This window comes from Pituophis catenifer, unplaced genomic scaffold (genome assembly GCF_029215685.1).
Source record: "Pituophis catenifer annectens isolate HBS135680 unplaced genomic scaffold, rPitCat1.0.hap2 SCAF_8, whole genome shotgun sequence".
NCBI classification, from domain to species: Eukaryota; Metazoa; Chordata; class Lepidosauria; order Squamata; family Colubridae; genus Pituophis; species Pituophis catenifer.
The window spans coordinates 66,919,305-66,944,727 of NW_027256888.1; the positions used below are offsets into that span (position 1 = coordinate 66,919,305).

General features: G+C 38.8%; 1 protein-coding gene across 1 annotated transcript in view; it reads right to left on the reverse strand.

Moving 5' to 3' along the window:
- GRID2 (glutamate ionotropic receptor delta type subunit 2) overlaps positions 1 to 25,423 on the reverse strand; it is a 1,156,109-nt gene that overhangs the window by 362,999 nt on the left and 767,687 nt on the right. The window contains exons 6-8 of the mRNA XM_070948519.1: positions 25,198 to 25,371; positions 21,192 to 21,353; positions 5,878 to 5,997 (exon numbers count right to left, since the gene is read on the reverse strand). Coding sequence (XP_070804620.1) covers positions 5,878 to 5,997; positions 21,192 to 21,353; positions 25,198 to 25,371 — 456 coding nt within the window. The remainder of the gene's footprint in view (positions 1 to 5,877; positions 5,998 to 21,191; positions 21,354 to 25,197; positions 25,372 to 25,423) is intronic.

Here is a 25,423-nt window from a genome sequence, read left to right on the forward strand (position 1 = left end):
ATAGCATTGATCTTTTATGTTTTGTGGGGCTTTAGGGAGGAAGAATAGCTGTTCTCTTCCCTGGTTACGTGAATGGATTTTATTCTCTCTTAGGAAAAATAAACCCTGTTATTTCAAGACACTATTGGGTTTAAGAGGACTCCTCTGATCAGAAGGAAAGTATCTCCTTGACATGCTTTGATTTCTTTCAGTTGTCTTCACTGGTGGTGCTAGGCAGGAAAAGGCTGAAGGATCCAAGTCAGGGGTGGGTTCTACTTACCTTTACTACCGGTTTGCAACGGGATCCCGCGTGCATGTGAGTGAAGTATGCGCAGATCGCCTATGATGACATCTGGGGCGGTGGGCGGAGCCTCCCGCCGGTTTAACTACCAGTTCTTGTGAACCAGTTCGAACCGGGGGCAACCCACCACTGGTCCAAATTCAGTGCCATATAGGTCTCTTAAAGGAGGGGTCTCCAACCTTGTCAACTGTTAATGGGGCTCCCCTTGAAGAGCACTCGGAGGCTCCAACTGGTCCAGAATGTGGCCGCGTGGGTAATTATGGGCGCAACTCGTTGCGCCTATGTAACACCTCTCCTGCGCGAGCTGCACTGGCTCCCAGTGGTCTTCTGGGTGCGATTCAAGGTATTGGTTACCACCTTTAAAGCGCTCCATGGCTCAGGACCTGGGTACCTACGAGACCGCCTTCTGCCACCGATAGCCTCCCACCGACCAGTTCGCTCCCACAGAGAGGGACTCCTCAGGGTGCCGTCGACCAAATTATGTTGGTTGGCGACACCCAGGGGGAGAGCCTTCTCTGTGGGAGCCCCTGCCCTTTGGAATGAACTGCCCCCGGACATATGCAAGATCTCTGACCTCCGAGTTTTCCGCTGTGCTCTTAAAACCCTGCTCTTCCGACAGGCAGGGCTAGCTTCATAATTGAGTTTTAAATTTGGAGTTCTTAAATTTTTGGGTTTTTTAGTTAATTGGCCTTAAATGTAATATTTTTAATAATTTTTAAATTTAAATAATGATATTTGTATTGTGTTTTTACCTGGCTGTACAGCGCCCCGAGTCCTTCGGGAGAGGGGTGGTATAGAAATAAAATTATCCTTATCCTTATCCTTATCCTTATCTCCAACCTGACAAGGTTGGAGATCCCTGTCTTAAAGGAAGGTCAGATTGTTGTAGTTATTATTATTTAAATTTATAAGCCACGGCTCCAGCATCTTTGGGTGGTTTACGAATGATTTACAACATGGAAACAAGAGAAATAAAATAAAAATAAAAAGGATAGAGATAATAGAATAACAAACCAGCTAAGTTAAAAGAAGGCTTCAATTATCATCACTAGGAGCTCAAAGCAACCTATGGAATGTCTGTCTTCCAATTTTTCCTACAACAGTTTAGGGGATATTTAAGACAATCTGCCCGGGATTCTGACAAATTTGGTAGCATCACCAAATGCCTTATAATTTTCAACCTCTTATTATAAATAGATCCCCTTTCATTGGTATTTATGGAGTGGCAAATAAATAACAATGAATAACTTCAGGAAAGAAGAATCAGTGGATATAAAAGAGAATATCCTACATCGCTGCATTTTTAGAAAATGCTAAATGAAGAGGGATGTATTGTGTTTGTTTTGTTTCCTTTTTCTTTGTTTTGCTTTCTGAAATGATGCTAACATTTAATTTTTTTCGTAGTTGTTTATCTGTAATCTTGTTAGACTTGTTCTTTAAAGTCATAATGGAAGGATTGGAGGGGGGTGGGGCTTACTGCTGCATGAAAAATAAACACAGAGACACAGAGAGCAACTGCCAAATGCCATCTAACTATGTCAAAACATTATGACATTTTCTATTGACGTATTCACTAATGAATAAACTCTCACTTTCGGAATTCAAAAAGCCAAGTAAACATTCCTTCTGTAGATAGCAATAGCACTTAGACTTATATACCGCTTCACAGTGCTTTACAGCCCTCTCTAAGTGGTTTACAGAGTTAGCATATTGACCCCAACAATCTCGGTCCTCATTTTACCCACCTCGGAAGGATGGAAGGCTGAGTCAACCTTGAGCCTGGTGAGATTTGAACTGCCAAATTGCAGTCAGCCGGCAGTCAGCAGAAGTAGCCTGCAGTACTGCACTCTAACCACTGCGCCACTGTGTCTCAGATCGGGCTGAAAGGCCCCCAAAGACATGTGGCTCCATGAACTGGCAATAGTTAGCTTTCTGCATTCCAAGTACCTGCCATATGCAGCATATTCTGGGGAACCCATCTGCTACCTGTGGGAAGGCTGATTAGCATGATAGTAGAAATGGTGGGTTACCCACATGTTAAGCTTAGAGTCTTGGGTTCAAACAGGATCTGGCATTATGCTGCAGTCTCAGCATATGTTGGAAATGTCTCAAGATTGATTTTCCACATCAATATTTAACAACATTCAACCAGGGGTGGGTTCTACTTACCTTTACTACCGGTTCGCAGTAGGGCCGTGTACACACACTTGCTTCGCTCGTGCGCACGCACGCTCTTCTGCGCAATCACAGAAGTTTCTGCACATGGGCAGAAACATTTTGATGATGTCGGGGTTGGTGGGTGGAGTCTCCCGCCGGTTTTACTACCGGTTCTATAGAACCGGTGCAAACCGGGGGCAACCCACCACTGCATTCAACTATGGAATTAGCTCTCTGGAGCTATTATTTAATAATAATAATAAAGGTATTTTACCATTTTCTCTATTTCTATATCAATGTAATATGAATTAACCAGAATGAACTTATTAAAAGTTACTTCTAATTAGCAATTTTTCTTTACCTAGTTATTTTTTAACTGTCATTTGATATGATAGGTAAGTAAAGATTGAATATTGAATATTGAATATTGCTTAACGCATTGTAAGCCGCCCTGAGTCTCCGGAGAAGGGCGGCATATAAATCAATTTTTTTTAAAAAAAAATCTGGTATTCCAAAGAATCAGATATATAAGTAAAAGTCACCCACTATAATGACTTAAATAAATTGGGTCCAAATTGATCCAAAGATTATATACCACTGACTTGTTATTACAGGGTAGAAATCAGAGCAAATCTTATACATAAATATAAATACATTTATAACACAATAAATATCTAAATAAATGCAATAAATAGTTGCTCAGCAATCTTTTCACCAGGATTATCTGCTGGTAGTTTCTAACATATAAAAATACACATTCTATATCCTATATTCATAGTCTTATCTATACACATTTATTAAATATGTATAATATTTTGCTCTTCTAAATTGGATAGTGAAATATCTAATATGCATATGTATAACATATTACATCTATTAAATACCTATTAAATTGGATAGTGAAATATTTTATTCATTTATCAAAAATTATATATACACATACACAAACAATTTTTCAATGTATTAAAAATATACGGAACAAAAGAAGGTAGAAAATAAGAAACAGAGAAATGAAAAAAGAATATATATATATATATATATATATATATATATATATATATATATATATATATATATATATATATATATAATGTCCTTTCTATAAAGCCATTATTATCCTAAGCTTTTCTTCATCTTCTATGTCCATAAAAAGGGTTCTTAATATCCATGGTACCAGGCACCAAGCAATAAAGCATACATTACTTCTAGAAACTGAAAATGAACATTGACAAAAAAGGCTTGAAGAATTTACTAATATACATATTCCAAAGTGTTTCTTTAAATACAAATCCAAGATGAATTTTTGTTTTGAAATACAAAATATTTTTTCAACCCATTCTCAGTTTAAAATTCTCCTTTATTGTCAGTCTAACTAGCCTCAATAAATGATATTGAAAATACATAGTTTCCTCAGTCACTTAGAATTCCAAAAAAAAAAACCAAAAAACAGAAAAAGGTAGTATTTCTTTTTTCACACAAAGCTCTTTTTTTAAAATGGCTGACATTTAACAAACACTTGTAGCAGCCTGATTTTCATATGATAGAACCTGACATCATCTAAGCCAGTGGTTAGAAAACAAGATACAGTATAGCAAAAAAAACCAAACGGACATTAATTTTATAGATTAGTAGTTAGACTTGCTGACAAGAAACAAGAAATCTCTCAAAGCTATACCCCCCCCACTTTTAATACAGCATAAATAAATTAAATATATGCAGCTGATCTCAATTGACTTTAACTTATCCTACCCTAAGGTAAGGTCCCATATCCATATATAAAAATAAAATGTAACATGATCCCAACTTAATGAGAAACAAAAATATTACCTATACACAATGCCAATAATTATTCTCATATAGTAAGAGATGCTTTGCGTGCAATCCCACAACAACTGGATTACCATTTGAAAACTGTTCAAATGAACCCTCAACACTGTCAAGCTACTTACTAAGTCTGCATTATTATTAATCTTCTCATCATTCCTATCACCCATCTCCTCCCACTTGTGACTGTATGACTGTAACCTTGTTGCTGGTATCCTTAAGATTTATACTGACTGTTTCCTAATATGATTTTATTGCTTTTTGTTCCCTACGACTATCATTAAGTGTTGTACCTTATGATTCTTGACGAATTTATCTTTTCTTTTATGTACACTAAGAGCATATGCACCAATTCAAATTCCTTGTGTGTCCAATCACACTTGGCCAATAAAGAATTCTATTCTATTCTATTCTATTCTATTCTATTCTATTCTATTCTATTCTATTCTATTCTATTCTATTCTATTCTATTCTATTCTATTCTATTCTATTCTAGCCTAGCCTAGCCTAGCCTAGCCTAGCCTAGCCTAGCCTAGCCTAGCCTAGTCTAGTCATTGGCAAATTCAGTCAATTGCAAAAGGCAGCTTTACTTGGAACAACTTACATCCTGTGATGAGATTTATAACACCATCAAACATCCACACCTACCTATCCCAGATATTTGGGAAGGAATTGATAGGTGGACAAAAATGCCAAATCCAATCTGAACATTTGCCTGACTGTGTGATGAACCATAATAATGTTTATGCACACCCTAAATAACATTTAGATTTCTGAGTGAAATTCACCCCAAACCATGCAATTAGGATTCCTTTGACTTCAACAATACCTCATTAAGAAAAGCTATTCAGAATGAAATACTGATATTTTTTTATTCTGAATTAATAATCCAACGGTTTATTTTTCTTTCCTTTGCAGCATAATCTGAAGAAAAACTAAAAAGTCAAGCTCTAAGATGAACTGTTTTCTATTTTTCATTTTCTATTTTTCTAGGGAGTGAAACAATTATACAGGGAGAGAACTGTAAATTTAATTCTTATGCAAATCATATTTATCTGTTTGTTTTCATTTACATATAAAACTTAAATAACGCCCATCAGACTACCCACAGAGCAACTCATTGTATTTAATATCAATATTTTTTAAAAAACAACAGCAGATGTCACCAATTATAGCAGTTTCTCAAAATATGTACCTTCATTTATAAGAAAACGAGAAGCTACAATACTTAATTTTCTACTTGATTTCCTGTTTGATAATTAACATTTTGAAACAGACGTGCATCCTCTCAGTTCAAGACTTTGTGTTCATGTCAATGCAAAATATCATTGTGGGGGATTTAATTACTATATAATAGTGGCCTTCACCACAATTTGCCAGAAGCTACTCATAAGGGCCATACTTCCACAGATGGATCTGTGAAAAATTTAATGATATTTTGATCACCTTATCAAGAACAACAAACATCCAAAACACATTTCAAAGCAATCTTTAATCTTTTTTTCTAAAGCAATTTTTCCGGTCAGTTAGTTATATTTATTGCAATTGTTTTATTGCCAAAATGTTCTTGAACACTGTTGAAACATTTCCAAAAAAAGACGAGGAAATAATTTTACCTTGCGGATTCCTCTGCTTAGTTCCTCTCCATAGTTTGTCCCTAGGATCTCAAACAGAACATTTGGATTCCCACCATTCTCTGCAAACTCCAGGTCTCCTGTCAAGCCATTCACTCCACCCTTAAAAACAAGCAGGAGAAAACTTTCAGATGTATAAAAGGTAAAGGTAAAGGTTCCCCTGAACATGTGTGCTAGTTGTTCCCAGCTCTAGGGGGCGGTGTTCATCTCCGTTTCTAAGCCGAAGAGCCAGCGCTGTCCAAACACATCTCTGTGGTCATGTGGCCGGCATGACTAAATGCCAATGGCGCACGGAGCGCTGTGTACCTTCCCACCAAAGTGGTCCCTATTTTTCTATTTCCGTTTTTTACATGCTTTCGAACTGCTAGGTTGGCAGAAGCTGGGACAAGTAACGGGAGCTCACTCCATTAACGTGGCGCTAGGGTTTCGAACCGCTGAACTGCCGACCTTCTGATCGACAAGCTCAGCATCTTGGTCACTGAGCCACCGCGTCCCACTTCAGATGTATACTTCATTTCAAATATAGCTTCCTGCCCTTATGAACGTTACTCACAACAAAATATAGTCGTTCAACATTCATTATTCAAAATGTTTTATGCATCTGTGAACTCTTAATAACTACAAAAAGTAGAATAACAACCTGGAAGAAATTTAAAACAGTTGCAATAATTTTAATATATTGGCTATGCCTTTCATTTACTTCTTTATGCTTCCTATAAAAAAACCATGTGCAATAGCCGCCCCTCTCAATCAATGACTCTAGGCAGCTTACATCCAAATGCTAACTTTCCAGTACTCAGACTGATCAGTCGTGTGTAACGCAAGCAATTGTTGAAGCCTCTGCAGAAAACAACATTTGATTAAGTTGACGAAAGGATCACATTTTATGAATATTAAAAATATGAATATTTTGCCAGGCAGGTAGAAAGATGCACATCCTCTGGTAGGCTACCTATAAGGGCAGCTTATATTTGGAAAGGGAATAATTTTAAAAGGATTGCAACACCAACCTTTGAACTAGATCTGTCAACTCTTTAAATGTGTTCCACCTGTCCATTAATTGCTTCTTTTGTTTTTCTCTCATATTTTTAAGTATAATTTTTGTTTTATCTTTATTTATTTTCAATCCAGCTACTTTTCCATATTCCTCTATTTGCTCAATTAACTTTGGACCTGTTTCTACTGGTTCTTCCATAATGAATACTAAATCATCCGCAAATGCTTGTAGCTTATATTCTTCTCTTTTTATTCTCATTCCTTTTATTTTGTTGTCTTGTCTTATTTTCCTGTTTAAAATTTCTAGGGTCAGAATAAATAATAGTGGAGATAATGGACATCCTTGTCTAGTTCCTTTTCTTATATCTACTTTCTCTGTCATTTCACCATTTATTATTACTTTACCGATTGGTTTTGCAATACCAACCTTTGAACTAGATCTGTCAACTCTTTAAATCTGTTCCACATGGTATAAAAGAGACCACTGAACAGTCTTTGAGAAGACTGTAAAAAGTAGATTAGAAAAAAAAAATTGTCTTCCTAAAATGGCCTAGAATTTTTCTAAAAGAAGAGAACTTCAAGAAAAAATATTGCATAAACAAAACAATTGTGTTGCCTTTATTTGCTTGTATTATCTATCAGTACAAGTAGTCCTCGATTTACTGCAGTTCATTTAGTGACCTTCAAAGTTACAACGGCACTCAAAAAAGTGACTTATGACTGTTTTTCACACTTATGACCATTGCAGCATCTCCACAGCCACATGACCAGAATTCAGACATTTAGCAACTGGTTCATATTTATGATGGTTTCAGGGTCCTGTGATCAGCGTTTGCGACCTTCTGACAAGCAAAGTCAAAATTCGGACACTTGGCAACTGACTTATATTTATGACGGTTGTAATGTCCTGGAGTCATGTGATCACCTTTTGCGAGTTTCTGACAAGCAAAGTCAATGGGGAATCCAGATTCACTTAACAACCCTGTTATTAACTTAACAAATGCAATGATTCACTTAACAAATGTGGCAAGAAAATTCGTACAATGGAGCAAAACTCACTCAACAAATGTCTCACTTAGCAACATAAGTTTTGGGTTCAATTGTGGTCGTAACTCAAGGACTTCCTGTATTTTCCCTATTAAACACATCTAGAATCCAAAACTTGATTTTTCGAGACTGAAGACTAATTTGCTAAGATAAAAATGAACTTTTGTGTCTCCTATTTCATAAATCAATGTTGGAAGAAATATCCATCTGGTTCAGTTCCAAACTGGGAGACAAAATGGAGGCTGGAGGGTCCATTTATTGATGAAACAGAAGCCCGTGGGTGGTTCTGGGCAGCTGACCACATGGGGTTGAGAGTGGGTGGCTTTTATACCTTTCCTTGGGCTTTGAACTTGAACTTCCTGTTCCTATGCAAGAACATGTATTCTATTGGCTGTTGTAGGTGTCATAGCTAACTTTGTAGGTTGTCTGAGTCCCAGGTTTGGTTGAAGTCTGCCGGGTGATGCAATGTCCCCAGATGATTGTGCCAATGTGGTGAGCTCTGCTGCTAGATGGGTTAATCCTATTATGTCCTGGAGGGTCATGTCTTAATCCCATCACCCTGGAGCTGGAGGTCTTTTGTCTTGTAGATAGGTTGGCCCAGTCTTTCTTAATGGGCACCAAATATCTGCTGGGGACAGGGAGCTGTTTTCTGTTTTTAAAACATATTTCTTCTTTTATCATCCAGGGAAATATAATATTCTGCCTTTTTAATATTTCCTAAAATAATTCATTCTTCTAGGAGGGCGTGTGTCTTCCTTCATCAACACTATCCATCACTGACAATAAAGACCAAAAATTGGGATGCAGGACGTTAGATCTATGGATCATTCTTGAGATGAAGGGAAAACAGCAGCCACAGCTCTCTTTTCCATAGGGCACATAAAAAAAGGCTTTCTTTTTGTCAAGAACTTAGATAAATGTGACTGAGAAAACCTAGAGGGCAGTTAGATATAATAAGGTGGCATCATTTTTCTTTAGAGTGTATTGTTTGTATCAGCCTTATTTAATAATTTATATGGATTACAAATGGAATGGCACTGCTATTATTTCCCACGATTGCCCCGGTCACCATTTCTTGAAGTGTCTTTGCTGAATAATGGGAAAATTGTCAGAAGCTTGAATAATGAAAATAGGGAGTTTTTAAACCCAAAATACCTTGATGGATTCCCCTTAGAATAAGAGAGGAATGGTGAAAATGATCTAATTTATTATATTTCTCCCAGTTTTGAGATATGAGAGCAGGTTTTAATTTTAGTTCAAATGGGATTTGCGATGATCTTTACTTTTATGAATTTTCTAGATCTGATAGAGCAGGGCTGTCAGACTCCCGGCCCATGGGCCAGATGTGTCACATGCTGGCCACACCCACGCCTGGTTTAGCGAAGGGGAAAAAAGTCCCGATACGTCATGTGACAATGCCGTGTTGACATGAGTTTGACACCTCTGTGATGGAGAATCTAAAAGTAACTTGTGCTGATTCCTTCTTGACAACAGGTGTATTCCTACAATATACAGTAGAATCTCTTTTCACAAACCTTTTTGACCACGACCAAATCAGGTTCTGACCAAAAAATGCACAATTTTTTTTTGTGGCCATTTTTTTTTGTAAGTGCCAAATTTCCAAAATTAGATTCAGGTCACGACCAAATCGGGTTGTGACCAAAGTTATGGAATGAATTATGGTTGTGACCAGACGTTCTACTGTATATTGAGATTACGGTAGGTTCAGGGGTGAAATCCTGCAGGTTCTAACAGGTTCTGGAGAACCGGTAGCGGAAATTTTGAGTAGTTCAGAGAACCGGCAAATACCACCTCCACCTCTGGCTGGCCCCAGAGTGGGGTGGGAATGGAGATTTTGCAGTATCCTTCCCCTGGAGTGGGGTGGGAATGGAGATTTTGCAATATCCTTCCCCTGCCACGCCCACCAAGCCACACCCACAGAACCGGTAGGGAAAAATTTTGGATTTCACTCCTGGGTAGATTCTGTTTCAAGTTCTTGTTGTAACCCAAATGAAATACTTAACGTTAACCAGATCATACAAGTGATAAAACATTTAGATGTTTAGAAGAAACATCTTATAAACTGTTCAACTAAAAAATTTATACAGGCGGTCCTTGACTTATAACCATTCATTTAGCAACCATTCAAAGTTACAACAGCCCTTAGAAAAGTATCATATGATCAGTCCTCAGACTTATAATTGTCATACGATCACAATTCAGGCACTTGGGCAACTGGCATGTACTGTATTTACGACGGTGGTATCACCCTGGGGTTATGTGTTTGCCATTTGTGACTTTCCCAGCTGGCTTCCAACACGGTAAAGTTAACGGGGAAGCTGTGTTTGCTTAATGACAACATGATTTGCCTAACAACTGCAGTGATTCACTTAACAACAATGGCAAAAAGGTCATAAAATTGGGCACAACTCAATTGCCTTGCTTAGCAACAGAAATTCTGGTCCCAGTTGCGATCATAAATCAAGGACTGCAGGTAGTCGTTGACTTACAACAGTTCACTTAGTGACCATTCAAAGCTACAGTAGCAGTGAAAAAAATGACTTCTGACCGTTTTGACTTCTGACGTTGCAGCGTCGCCATAGTCATATGATTTACATTTGGATGCTTGACAACTGACTCACATTTATGACGGTTGCAGTGTCCTGGGTCACGTGATCCCATTTTGCAACCTTCGAACAAGCAAAGTCAATGGGGAAACCAGATTCACTTAACAACCGTGTTACTAATTTAAGAACTGCATCTTAATAAAGGTGGTGAGAAAAGTCATAAAATGGGGCAAAAGCCACTTAACAAATTTCTCACTTAGCAACATACATTTTGGGCTCAATTGTGGTCCTAAATTGAGGACTACCTGTATCTGTATTAATTGGCTTGTTTATATGACAAGTCCTTTAAAAAAAAAAACAGCAAGCAATCATGTGATTAATATGAACACAGTTTGTAACAGTGGTGAAATCTAAAATTTGTTACTACCGGTTCTGTGGGCGTGGCTTGGTGGTGGTGGGGGGTAATGTGACTGGGTGGGTGTGGCCATTTTTTTTTTTTTTTACTTTTAAAACCATTTTTTCTACAACCTCTTCAGCGAAGAGGTTGTAAAAAATGCTTTCAAAAGGCTCTGACAATCCAAGCTGAGTTGCCTGATTGGCAGAGGCTTTTTTTCTTTTAAATGCCTCTGACGATCAGGCAACTCAGCTTGGATCGGCAGAGGCATTTAAAAGAAAAACAGCCTCTGCCGATCAGGCAACTCAGCTGGGATCTTTGACAATCCCAGCTAAGCTGTGCAATCATTAGAGGTTTTTTTTTTAAAGCATTTTTTCGGCCGAAGAGGTTATAGAAAAAATGCTTTTAAAAGTTTAAAAAAAGCCTCTGATGATTGTGTGGTTCAGCTGGGCATTGGGGGGGGCGGCAGGGATTTTTGCTACCGGTTCTCTGAACCACCCGCCTCCATCGCTACTGGATCGGGCGATCCGGTCCGAACCGGGAGCATTTCACCCCTGGTTTCTGAACAAAGTGCTGACTGCAGTTCAGGGTTCCTAGAGTTTCATCCTGAATTTGATGTTGATAAATTCTGGAATACCCAGCTAATCCCCAATCAAAAGGCTACGAAAAGCATCCTAACTCAGATAAACGCTGGCTTTTAATTAACAAAAAATTAATATTCCACTGAATTTTTAATTTAAAATGTATTCAAATGCATCAAAGCAGTACATATTGAAAAAAACGCAATTTCAAATAATGGACTTTGGGGGGAAAAATATTCATCTAGCTATTTGGACACCCAGAATTTGAGATGGAAAACTGATTGCCTATTTTAACATATATAGACTAGCTGGGAATGAATGTTTCCCATTCAGAAGGGCACGGGGTTTTTCCTAAAAACGTTTGCCACCGTTAAAAAAACCAAATTTGCAGTCCGAATCAATTATCCCTCAAATTGCTTAAATCATACCTCATTTCCATCCCCGAGAGCTGCAATTACTGAATTGTAATTGCTTATCTAGGGGCACTATGGCCGGGTGGCATGTTTCCATTTTATTTTTAATGGTTCCGGATTGTACCTTAGTCAGTCATACCGCCTAACCATGTGGAGATTACAGTGTCTCATTGCTAAATAGCTAGATGAATATTAAACATGGGTGATCTCTCCATGATTGCAATTGGAGTAGTCTGATAGTTTCGACCAGTGAGGAATTAAAAACAAAACAAGAAATTTAGCAGAATTTAACAGCTAGTCACCTGTGTGCGCTATGCTTTTATAGAGAGGGGAATAGGTCATGGCCGAGCCTGCAGACTTTTTATCTGTCAAACGCAGAGGGAAAATTAGCCACAGAACTACCCGAAGGCCTGAACCTTCAGAAACTCCCATTGTTATTTATGTGGTACAGGTGCTGTGTGTTTCTGACAATTTCTAAAAATTGAAGGAAAAGCATTAAAAACCCAAAGCCCAGAGGTAATAGCCTGAAACCAGAAAAGAGATTAGAAATTGATTATTCCCACTTAGAAGTTATAAGGAAAGTGAAGGAAAGAACCTGAGCAAATCTTTATTTCTGAACTTTTCGGGCAACTGAAGCTCCAGACTTAAGAGCTGGTTTTATCTATCACGCACAATTTAGGCCCCCTAGAGTAATTTGAGAAGCAACATTATTGAAGATTTATTGTTTTTACAAATGGTCGATGGACAGGCAGACAAACACACAATCAAATTTTTGTGATATTCTGAAAATATTTTCATTAGTATTGACTGTAATAGAGCTTATCTGGATAATATGTTTTCATAAAAATCAATGCCTTTTTAATCTTTACTAAATCTTGCTGGATATACACACGTAATAGAAATTGGGGGGAGGGGGAATGACCATGTTAGGAGTACAAAAAGTAGAACAAACCTGATAGGGTTATCTGAAGAGACGAAAGAATGCTTTGGATACTGTGGACAAGACAAACCACAGTGGTTTTTCATATTTAGATCAGTGGTGGGTTGCCCCTGGTTTGGACCGGTTCGCAAGAACCGGTAGTAAAACTGGCGGGAGGCTCTGCCCACTGCCCCGAATATCATCATAGGCGATCTGCGCATGCGCAGAAGTTTCTGCACATGCGCAGAAGCTCAGTATGCGTTCTCACTTCGTTTGCGCGCGCATGTGATCCCATTGCGAACTGGTAGTAAAGGTAAGTAGAACCCACCCCTGATTTAGATAGCAAGCGTTAGCCTTCAAAAGGTGCAGGATAAATGAAGAAATCCCTCATCCTTCAAAATGGTTGAGGTCACCTTCTACTCAATAGAGAAATAGGAAATAAATATCTCAGCCTAAAAGAAAGAAGAAGAAGAAAGGAAAAGGAGACAGCTCTCAAGCTGTGGCAATTTCATCCCACTCTGTCTAATTGAAGAGTGCCATCAAAATGAGTCTGAAAAAGAAATTTCAATGTACAGCCATTTTGATACAAGCCACTTTGATCAATTGCAGGGTTAAGGTCTTTCTCACACACAGAGAAAGTAAAGGAGTATGGTGCACTCATTTACTGCATCACTGTTGTGGCCCGCCAGCAGCCAGCAGAGCTGGCAGGAGATTCGGACAGTGAGGAGGTTGAGGAGGAACGTGGGCCAGTCCTGGAGTCTGGGGAAGGCTCAGATGAGGGCTCTGCATCAGAGGCAGAGAGGGGGCCAGGGCCGTATGCCAGTTATCAGTGGCCTTCAGAGTGAGACATCAGTGAGGCAGAAGAACAGCTGTTTTGTGACCGAGGCCCACATAGTGATTACCAAACACAATTTAGTCCTGAACAAACTTATTTTATTAAAAAAGCTGAAAATTAATTCATTCTCATCTTAGTCCAAAACAAATTCTTCATAATCAGTCCTACAGCCTTATCACTAACCTTTGATGTCTTTGGCAACCTGCCAAAGGCTTTTCTTGGCAAAACCCCCACAAAGTTCAAGAGACTCTGACAAGAAGCACTGGAATCGATGTTGCTTTTCTACAAAGAACTCAATGGCTCATTGATACTCTTTTAAGCCTTATGGGAGTGGCCAATCATCTTCTGGCCTTACTCCTGAGTCGTCCTTTTTGCTTCAGCTGCTCTTGTCTTCTGGCAGCTCTTTGCATGCGTGCACTAGGAACAGGCTCCTCCTCCTCTTCTGCCTCTCTGCTGTCTGCCTCTGGAAGTTCCGGAGTCTGCGCATCAATCCCAGATGGCTTTGGCCCCATCTCTGCCTCCGACGTAGAGCCCTCGTCCAGGCCTTCCCCTGACTCCAGGACTGGCCCGTTGTCCTCCCCAGCCTCCTCACTGTCTGACTCCGCTGCCAGGTCTACAGGCTGCTGGCGGATCACAACAAGCTGGAGCCTGTTCCTAGTGTGCACATGGAAGAGAACAGCTAAAGATCAAGGATCAACTTGGGAGTAAGGCCATAGGTGGACAATTAATGGTCCCTCCCAGAGGGAATAAAAGAGGAGCGAAAGAGGAGGGGAATTTGCAGGAGACAATTAGTTTGCTTAATTGGTTTGTGACTCTCAGAGATTTCTTGCCAGGTTTTGAAGATATCAGCCTGGCAGCTCTCCAAGCCAGATAAGGTCTGTGACTGTAAATTCTCCCTTGAAAGATTTTGCTGGATGTGAATGAGAGGAATTCACAGTAACTTAATAAAAAGGGGTTTTTGTCAGGACAAGGAGTCTGCTTCATGCTCCTGGGAAGCCTAGGTCAGAACAATCTCTTGATTCTAAGTCTGGATGAAAATTTTGTTCCAGAAAGGAAAATGATAATGCATGATGAGGCAGAATTGGTAAAGGAATTCATCCATGAAAGCTGAGCTACTTTGGCTCTTGTTCAAGAATTTAAAAGCATACGAAGCAATGAAAACAAAATGAAGTTGGCTTATCCCAATTTAAAGAGGCATCTGGTGTACCGTACGTTAATTCTTCTGTATGTAAGTACACATGTAGGTATTTAGTTACAAAGTTTTGACAATGATGCACGTCTATGTGTACATTTTTGCACTCTCCTGACATTTCAATTCAATCAGACTCTACATCAGGGGTGTCAAACTCACGTCATCATGGAGGCATCATGTGACGTATTGAGACTTTTCCCCCTTTGCTAAATCGGGCATGGGCATGGCCAGCACGTGACGCATCCGGCCCGTGGGCTGGGAGTTGACCGCCCTGCTCTAGACAATGTATAGATGATAATGACATCAGAAAATCATCATCTCTTTTTAATGACCACATAATTCCTTTCGGGGTAGAGTCTGGGTAACTGAATGGAGCAGAGTGTTTACTGGCTGGATGCCCTTCCTGTCACCAATGCGGAATTTTATTCAGCAGATAAATTCACATTGTGGACAGAGAGAAATATCTGCCACTACCTAGGATCGAACTCACAGCCTCCTGATCGTGAGGTGAGAGCGCCACCTCTAGGCCACCGCACCACTCTTATAATGTTATCAGAAAATAATGTAATATAATACAGTAATTTTGTTATCAATTGCTCCACAGCTCCACAATTGCTATTCAAAGACCTTCTGGAGAAGGCAGTTTTCACCACCTCCTGGGATGTCCTAAGAGTGAAGGCCATCCTCTCTCAAGAAGGATTGGTTATTCCATTGGAGAACATCTACTCAAAGATCATCAATGGAGTATCACCTGTCACCCCTCCATATAGGCATGGACATTTTGCAGGCATTCTCTGGCCCTCTGAGTCAGGCAAGCAGAATTGATCCTGTAGAGCTTGTCTCAGATATCCAGTCTTATGCCACAATTAATATTAAATAACGAGCAAGTGAGCAACATCAACTTTGAAGTTCTCTGGGTCCATGTTTTTGGAAGGCACATAGATTGAGAAGCAGGAATGGAAAAAAAACTTTTGAAACTCAGCCTGATTACAAAATCTCTTTGTGGATAATCGGTTCAGAATTTCAGCCAAAATACTCTATTTCTTTTCCAGCAGGGCATCAAAGAAGAAATCCAGATAGAAAGGCAGAGGAAAGGGAAAGAGAGGGAAAAAAAAGAAGAAAGCAAAGGAGCCTCAAAAAGAGGGCTGAATCTGAGTGAAAGAAAGAAAGAAAAACAAAAGACAAAAGCAAAAAGAAAGCTGAATCATTTGCCATCCTAATTGGGGGCTTGATCCTATCCATTGGCCTTTTCATATTTAGATACACTCTGCATGAAGATCAGACATATCATTCCCTAGAAAATGAAACCATTGGCACATTTAAGAGGCTTCTAGCTTTGCTGTAAAGAAGGATTCCTGGAGACTGTGAAAACAATGCAGATACACTGGACAGGTAAATAGCAAGGCCAAACCACACATTTTGCTAGACAAAATGTGCAGGTATCTTACATTCACACCTGCTTCTGTTCACATTAAAAAGTCATCACTCTGTAGCTGGTTTGTAGATGCTTTCCTTAAAACAGAGTTGCATAACAATTGCAGATAGTTCTTGACTTACAAATGGTTGCTTAGATTTCTCCTAAAAATACTTATAGCCCGGTTTTTAATTCTGACATCTGCCCCTACCCCTGGTTACGTGACCACATTTGGAGTGCTCAGCAACTGGCCCACATTTGTGGCCATTTCCAGCTCTTCATTTGTCCACATGACTGTAGTTTATGACATCTTTGCCATAAACCAACATTTACTTCTGCTTTCCAGCCAAAACCACTCCATTGAGAACAATGGGTTCTATTTAATGATCGCATAATTTGCTTTATGTCTGTGGCATTCACTGCAAAAAAATAATAATCATAAAATCATGTTTGGTCCTGGGGTGACCTGCTTTGGCTTATGGCCATCGTTGTGGGGCTCAATTATGGTCATAACCTGAGAACTAAATTTTAATCCAATGCCAATTAGTTCAACTTCTTTCTCAGATGCTCTTTTTATTTGCGTGTTTTTTGTATTTTATTCTCCAAATCCTTGAGATTTTTTTTGCCTTCCTACCGTGTTTCTCCAAAAATAAGACCCTGTCTTATATTTTTTGAACCCCGGAATAAGCCCTTGGCCTTATTTTCAGGAAGATCTTATTATTTTGGGGCACATGGAGGAAACCAGAGGAAATGGCAGGGACTGGCTGTGCATGCGTTTAAATATTTTTGGGGAGGGCTTATTTTCAGGGGGAGGCTTATTTTAGCGCATGCACTCAAAAGGCCAATTGGGCTTATTATCAGAGGATGTCTTATTTTAGGGGAAACAGGGTAGTATTGCTTATAATGTTTATATCATTGTTGTAAATGGCAAAAGGTGCTAATTCTGATTGTTCTTCTCAATCTATATAAAGACTAGTAGAAGGAATTTCGTCAAATATTTTCCTCTGAAAATGAATTGAAATCTGCCTAGCCAGAGAGGATGCAGATCAACCTTATAGAGCAGGGGTGTCAAACTCAAGGCTGGATCTGGCCCACAGGGTGCTTAGATCTGGCTTGCTGGGCTGATCTCAAAAGATCAAAGGACCGGCTTGCGGTGCCTCTGCCAGTGAAAATGGACTTCAGGGGGGTAGTGAATGGCCCCACAGGCTCTGTTTTCAGCTGTGATGGCCTCCTGCCAGCGAAAACGGACTTCAGGGGGATTGCTGCAGGAGGCCGTCCCAGCCAAAAAACGAAGCCTGGGGTGGCCGCCCGGGCCACCACAGGTGCCCAGACACAAGTGACATTGAGCTGGCCATGTACATTCTGGGCACCTCCAACTGGACATGACCCCCTCCCCCCAAGGTCAAACACAACCCTGATGTGGCCCACAATGAAATCAAGTTTGACGCCTGTGTTATAGAGGCTTGTACAATGAAAGGACATTCACTCCTTTATAGACTTTGGGCAAGATACAAGAAAGAGCACCAAATTCCCCTTATGAAGATTTCACTGCAATTGTATTCTTTGAAATAAATGCATATAGGAAACGTTCTTTCCTGAATGAGAACTGGAAAGACAAAAGTGATTTGTTCTCTATATGACACTGATGAAGTACCTCAACATTTAATACAGAGGTTATCCATTTTCTTTCCCCCTTTAAGTTGTATGTGGCTGGTCATTGTTTCTGCATTGTGGGGAGAAATTAATGATTACTCTGAACAGCAATCCTGAGTTAAAAAGATACTTTTGTTTTCTTACTTTCCAAAGGCTTATAATATCAGAAAATAGGGTGAAAAAGTTTGTGAATACAAAGATTTGGAGGGTGTATTTACATACACATCATACTATATTCCCTTTCAGGTTTTTGCAAGGAACAAATGTAGTAAGCAGAAGAAATTCAAACAAGGGGATAAGAAAAAAGAAAAAGAAATCTAATTAAATGTCGTTAGTCTTACATTTTTCTCCTTTCATTTAGCATCTATTCATTCTTGAACTGTCTCTATATATTACAATACACAATTGTCAAATAGTCCCTTATCCTTGCATTAAACTTTGTTTAGGTTCCTTCTCATATATTCAACTATTATTTTTTTATCTAAGAAAGTGGGCAGAAGTACACATTTTATAATTTTTTGACAAACACTTATTCCTAATAACATACCACAAACTGACTGTCTACCAGCATTTGGGTGTCAATTTTTTTGCATCTACTTCCTTATATTTAGTAAACATTTTACCAAGAGTCACAAAGATACCTACTTTTCCTAATTTGTTACCGTGTATGTATAACTTGTAAATATTCATTCTACTTTTCAGATTCATCTCTGTTGCATCATACAATCCAACTAGTATTCACTGCAAATTGTTTAGGATCACAGCCAATTAAATAGTAACAGTCACAAAAGAAGCATATAACTTTCACATCCCCAACAACAGACCTCTAGGGTCAGATCAATTTATCCATAAAATATCAAAAAAGACACGACTTTCTAATATTCATAAATAAAGTTAGCATTAATATTTGTGATTTTGTAGATATACATCAATGTAATCATTCAGTGACATTGCAATTGCCAGGATTCAGCGACTTAATAATTATCTTGATAATACAAATCATAAATTTCTGAAGCTCACCTTTCTCAGAAAGATGGATTAGCCTGGTTACCACATTAAACTAACAAAATCAGCAAGCTTCATAAGATTTTGTAGAATCATTGTTCAAGAATACCCCAATGTTTCTCTATGCACCGAGGCTTTTAACACCACCTCCCACCAGCAACAACAACAAAACCCAGGCCAATTTTTAAGCATCTCACATCTAAAATTGGATCAGATGTCAACAACATGAAAGAATAATAAATGCTCTTTGTGGATCTTAGTGCCCCAGAAACTCAGTTGGCTTCCTGTTTAACTAGTGAGTTACCAGTGACTGAGGAATGTGCCAATGGAGAGTTTGCTGTTGGCATTCTATACTTATTGTTTTAATTCTTACCTTTTTTGGAAAACTTCCATGTTTAATTGGGTTGTGAAAAGTGATAGATAACCAGTTGGATGACATATCCTTAAGTGGTTGGATATATGCATATATATATATATATATATATATATATATATATATATATATATATATATATATATATATATATATATATATATATATACTCAAAGTATATATTCTAAATATTAGATTTCCTACTGAATGCTAATATAAATTGAATATCTATAGGTAGTTCTCGACATATGACCACAACTGAACCCACCATTTCCATTGTTAAGTGAGGCTTGCGTGAATTTTTACAACCTTTCTTGCAACAGTTGTTAAGTGAATACAACAACTGCAGTTGTTAAGTTAGCAGCATAGTTTTATAAGTGAATCGGCCTTCCTCATTGACTTTGCTTGTCAGAAGGTTGCAAAAGGTAATCATATGATCTCATGACACTGCAATTGTCATACATGTGAGCTAGTTGCCAAATGTCCCAATTTTGATCACGTGACCATGGGAAGGCTGCAACAGTCGTAAGTGTGAAAACCGGTGGTAAGTCACTTTTTTCAGTGTTGTTGTGACTTGGAACAGTCACTAAATAAATGGCTGTAAGTCAAGGACTATCTGTATTTATCTTCTTTTAGGCCCTGGAGCATGACCAGTAGACACTTCTATAGGATAGTCAGCATAGCAATGTGCCTCGTGAATGATCTGCACAGGTCTTATCTATCATTCAATCTATCTATCTATCTATCTATCTATCTATCTATCTATCTATCATCTATCTATCTATCATCTATCTATCTATCCTCTTTCTTCCTCTCTCCCTCTCTCTCTCTCTCTCTCTCGTATGTGTGGGTCAGTAGTGGGTTTCAATTTTTTTTTACTACCAGTTCTGTGGGTGTGGCTTGGTGGGCGTGGCAGGGGAAGGATACTGCAAAATCTCCATTCCCACCCAACTCCAGGGGAATAATACTGTAAAATCTCCATTCCGTCCCCAATCCAGGGGAAGGTTACTGCAAAATCCCCATTTCCTCCCAATCATCTGGGAGTTGGGAGGCAGAGAATAGGTGGGGGCGGGGCCAGTCAGAATTTTACTACCAGCTCTCCGAACTACTCAAAATTTCTGCTACCGGTTCTCTAGAACTGGTCAGAATCTGCTGAAACCCACCTCTGGTGTGGGTTTCTCTCTCTCTCTCTGTGTATATATATTGTCATTAGACACTTCTATAAAGGTAAAGGTTCCCCTCGCACATATGTGCTAGTCATTCCCGACTCTAGGGGGCGGTGCTGAAGAACCAGCACTATCCGGAAACATCTCTGTGGTCATGTGGCCGGCATGACTAAATGTCAAAGGTGCACAGAACGCTGTTACCTTCCCACCAAAGGTGGTTCTTATTTTCCTACTTGCATTTTTTACGTGCTTTCGAACTGCTAGGTTGGCAGAAGCTGGGACAAGTAACGGGAGCTCACCCCATTACCCGGCACTAGGGATTCGAATGCCTGAACTGCCGACCTTTCGATCGACAAGTTCAATGTCTTAGCCACTGCGCCACCGCATCCCTTAGACACTTCTATAGGATAGTAATATAGCAATGTGCCTCGTGAATGATCTGCACAGGTCTAATATTAGACCTGTGCAGATCATTCATGAGGCATATTGCTATACTGACTATCCTATAGGAGCGTCTACTGGCCACACACACACACACACACACACACACAGACACTCACACTCACACACGAACCCATTGAAAGTTATAAAAGAGATGAACGACTTCTGAATTCATCAACCATGATAGAGAAAGGCATATGTCTTAACAAAACTCATACGTATTTCATCAACAAATGCAATCCATTAACACTATACAAATCTGACCTCCTGCTGAAACCCAAGCATCATGATTTAAAGTACCTTCTTGATTGTATCCAGCATGGATCTCCCTCCTTGCCAGGGTTTTGAATTCTTCCTAATGCATGTCAAGCTAGCCATACTGTGCCACTTTCGGTCTTCCAGCTTCTTATGAAAAGCATTTGCCAGCAACAACACGGTATCGTATATGTAAAGGTTGGTAATCTGTCAAAGAGATTAAGAATTGATTATAAGTAACTAGCACCCACATGCTGGCATGCTGGAATTCAGAGGTACTTTGTCTCAGCTGTCACCACTCAAGCTTTCAGGAACTTAAATGTAATACCACCACAATAGATTGCCTCACATTTTACAAACCACTCGGGCCCAGAGGCTATTATGTGATTACTAGTTAATTCAGTTTGCATTTCATAAGTCGAGGCATGTTCCTGGCTGCAACTTGAAATGTTACATTTTTCCAATCCAAGGGTTATTTCCATGCATATCAAGGCTTTTATGATTGTTGTGGCCTGCTGGTGGCCAGTGGAGCTGGCAGCAGAGTCGGACAGTGAGGAGGTTGAGGAGGAACATGGGCCAGTCCTGGGGGCTGGGGAAAGTTCAGATGAGGGCCCTGCATCGGAGGCACAGAGGGAGATAGACAGCAGTGAGGCAGAGGAACAGCTGGAGCCCGTTCCCAGCGTGTGCATGAACAGAGCTGCCAGAAGACAAGAACAACTCAGAAAGCAAGGTCGACTTGGGAGTAAAGCCACATCTTGGAGATGATTGGCCCCTCCCATAGGAAACAAAAGAGGAGCGAACGGGGAGTGGCCTTTTGCAGGAAACAATTCATTCATTCGTTAATTTCAAGAGTGGAAAGTTCTGTTCGTGACTCTATGAGACTCTGTGACAAGTTTTGCCTTACACTGCGTTTGGAAACAAGTTACGTGGCAGCTTGTCAAGCAAGATAAAGGTGTGTTGATAAATATTCCTCTGAAAAACGGTTTGGACAAGCCTTGCTGACTGTGAATGAAAGTAATTCACAGTCGTGTAAATAAAAGAGGTTTTGCCAGGACGAAGACTCTGCTTCCTGCTTTTTAAGGGGGCCTAGGTCAGAACAATGGTGTCTTGATAAATGTCTGTATACTTATGAATGAACAACTGCTGACAGCTTGTTCTCCAGGTATAAGTCCTAACTGCACAAGGACATCCTTCTGATTTCCAAATACAGTTAAGGAGGATGTATGATAAACTTCTACACTTCATCCTCTGTGAGTTTCATGTTTCAGATTAATATTCCTAACAGGTACAGTATTTCTGTATTTTTTCTGTATTTCTGCTTTTGCTTAATGACTGCTGCAAAAAATGTGGAAACATTGGGTCTGGTTATGTGATGCCTCAATTTAGGAGCACAGTTATAGTTGTCAGTTGAGCACTACCTACATTTCTTCATTCAACATTAAAAAAAATTAGAGCCAAGAAATAGATATTTTAAGTCTTTATGTATGTTGTAGATAAGCACTTGTGTCACTGTTAATCACCAGGAATTCATGTATGCTAATTTATTTTACATTAATTTTTATATTTCAATTTTTCCCCCTGTGACTTTAGAATACTGTATTAATCACAATAACTTCAAAGTGTATTATATTTTGGGAACTGGAATTCTGCTTCATATATTTATTGTGGTCATATGTAATCAAAAGTGGTTGCTTAATGTCCTGTATAATTCAGCAAAAGGCAATTGATTTAATGTGCATTTTTTTACCAGAGGTTTCAAAGTGGAAGAAAGAGGATAATGGAAAGAAATGGAATGGAATGGAATGGAATAGAATGGAATAGAATAGCCAATGAACTGACCAATTTTTATGTTTGCTTTTTCAAACACTTCGAGACAGACAGAGAGAGAATATAGATAGATAGATAGATAGATAGATAGATAGATAGATAGATAGATAGATATAGATATAGATATAGATATAGATATAGATATAGATATAGATATAGATATAGATATAGATATATAGAATGATTCTTTTTTTAGTGTGGAAATTAGCCATGATTAAAGATAGGATTGGTAACAATCTCCTTTGGCTATGTTTGATTACATTGCTTGGGATTATACTGGTTTAGTTCACCATATGTCCCAGGTTTAGTTATCTCAGAGCACAACTGAACAGCTGAAACTACTATTAGCTGGACACGGTGATTATTTTGTCATATGTTGTCTATATTTACCATACTGAAAAGATCTGCCAGCAGAGTTAGTATTTCGATAGATAGATAGATAGATAGATAGATAGATAGATAGATAGATAGATAGATAGATATGGATATGGATATGGATATGGATATGGATATAGATATAGATATAGATATAGATATAGATATAGATATAGATATAGATATAGATATAGATATAGATATAGATATATAGATACTATCATAGCATAGTTATAAGTACTGAACATTCCAGAATTTAGAAGCAGACATAACAGATGCATAAGAGAGAAGAGAGAAATGAAATGGATACTTAAGATTGAATAGTTATGAAAACAGATATGAAAAAGTGTTAGTGGAATCCCCCCAAATTATGTCTCAAACCTAGTCTAAACTTAAAACTAGGTTTACAGATTTGGCAAAAAGGATAATTAAATTCGGGATTTAGAATGAACAGAACAACCAAATAACAAGTTGGAAGGGACTTTGGAGGTCTTCTAATCCAACCCGTTCCCAAGTTCATGCTTCCCTTCATGTAGATGTAGTTCCATTAAGTACTACATGCTGAGTGTGTTTGTCATGCAGTTATGAATCCATCTGGTGATGTTGCTGTCTACTCCACATGTTTCTGTCTTATCAAGAAGCAGGTTGTGAAGACAAGTATTAATCTATTTCCTTCCTTCCTTCCTTCCTTCCTTCCTTCCTTCCTTCCTTCCTTCCTTCCTTCCTTCCTCCCTCCCTCCCTCCCTCCCTCCCTCCCTCCCTCCCTTCCTTCCTTCCCTCCCTCACTTCTTCCTTCCTTCCTTCCTTCCTTCCTTCCTTCCTCCCTCCCTCCCTCCCTCCCTTCCTCCCGTCATAAAACATCAAAAGGATTTTTGAAAACTAGTTAGGAATTTTGATACTCCTCTTTTTGCAAGAAACTTTTATCATCCTTTGATTTGAGGCAGTGCAGCTGGATAAGATTGGAATAATGGCATGTGCTATATTCCAAGACTTTCTGTCCATATGTCATGTTATGTATCACCATCTATTACATTTTGCATTCAACAAATTTCCATTTGGGAATTTCTGGCAGGACTGTCCATCTATAATGAGCTGATCATATCTATTCTTGATTACTATATAAAGCAAAGTATTTAAGTTATACAATAACTCTGGATGTTGCATTTCATAGCTTATGTAAAAATAAGTAAAATTAAAAATTAAAATATTTAAAATAGTGTAGTAAAAACATATCTAACGCCTTAAAATATCCTTAAAATCTATAAATTCACAGAGTTAACTGTCAACCATTGATTGATATTGTTAACCCCTTTTTCAGGAAAACAAGTTTGAGATGACTGATATAAGTGGACATGGTGTGCAAAACTCCTTTTGGTGTGCAGAAAAAGAAGAAAAGCATTTTTAAAAAATACATGACTTCAGAGTTTCTTTTGTTTTCTTTTGGAATTTTCACCTTGAGATGACTTATGGTTTTGAACAAATCTCTATTCATTCATTCCCCTTGTAGTCTGGCATCATTCACTTAATATTATAAGGGTAGAGATTTCAGCTGAATGGCACTCAGGATGAGAAATCACATTTTAATTAAAAAGTCTGGCCCTTTTCAGCAGATTTTCTGAGAAAGGATAGTTGCAAAACAAATGAATACAGATATTGATCTCCAGAAAGCTGTGAATATATGGGATTTCATTATGGACTATGTAGGGGATGTAAGTGTGTTTATGTATGCATTTCTTTGTTTGGGTTTACGAACATCTACTTAAGTGCATAAGATGGGTAAAAATTTCATTACATAAAAAGCTTTCTTCATCCACCTAAGTAATGATTATACAATAGGCTCAGAAGATACCTCCATATTTTGAGAGAACGGGTCTTTCGGGTCACAAAGTGATGAAGATATTCGGTGGTTCCCACGGAAACAGCGCTGACTGATGTTCTGTGGTACAGGAAAGCTCTGCCGAATAATTGTTAATCTTCCAATTGACTTTCTCACCAGATCCTGTACGTCCCCATCATTGATTTCCTGTAAGATAAAGCGCAGAATATTTGGAAAACTAAAAATACCTGCTGTAAGG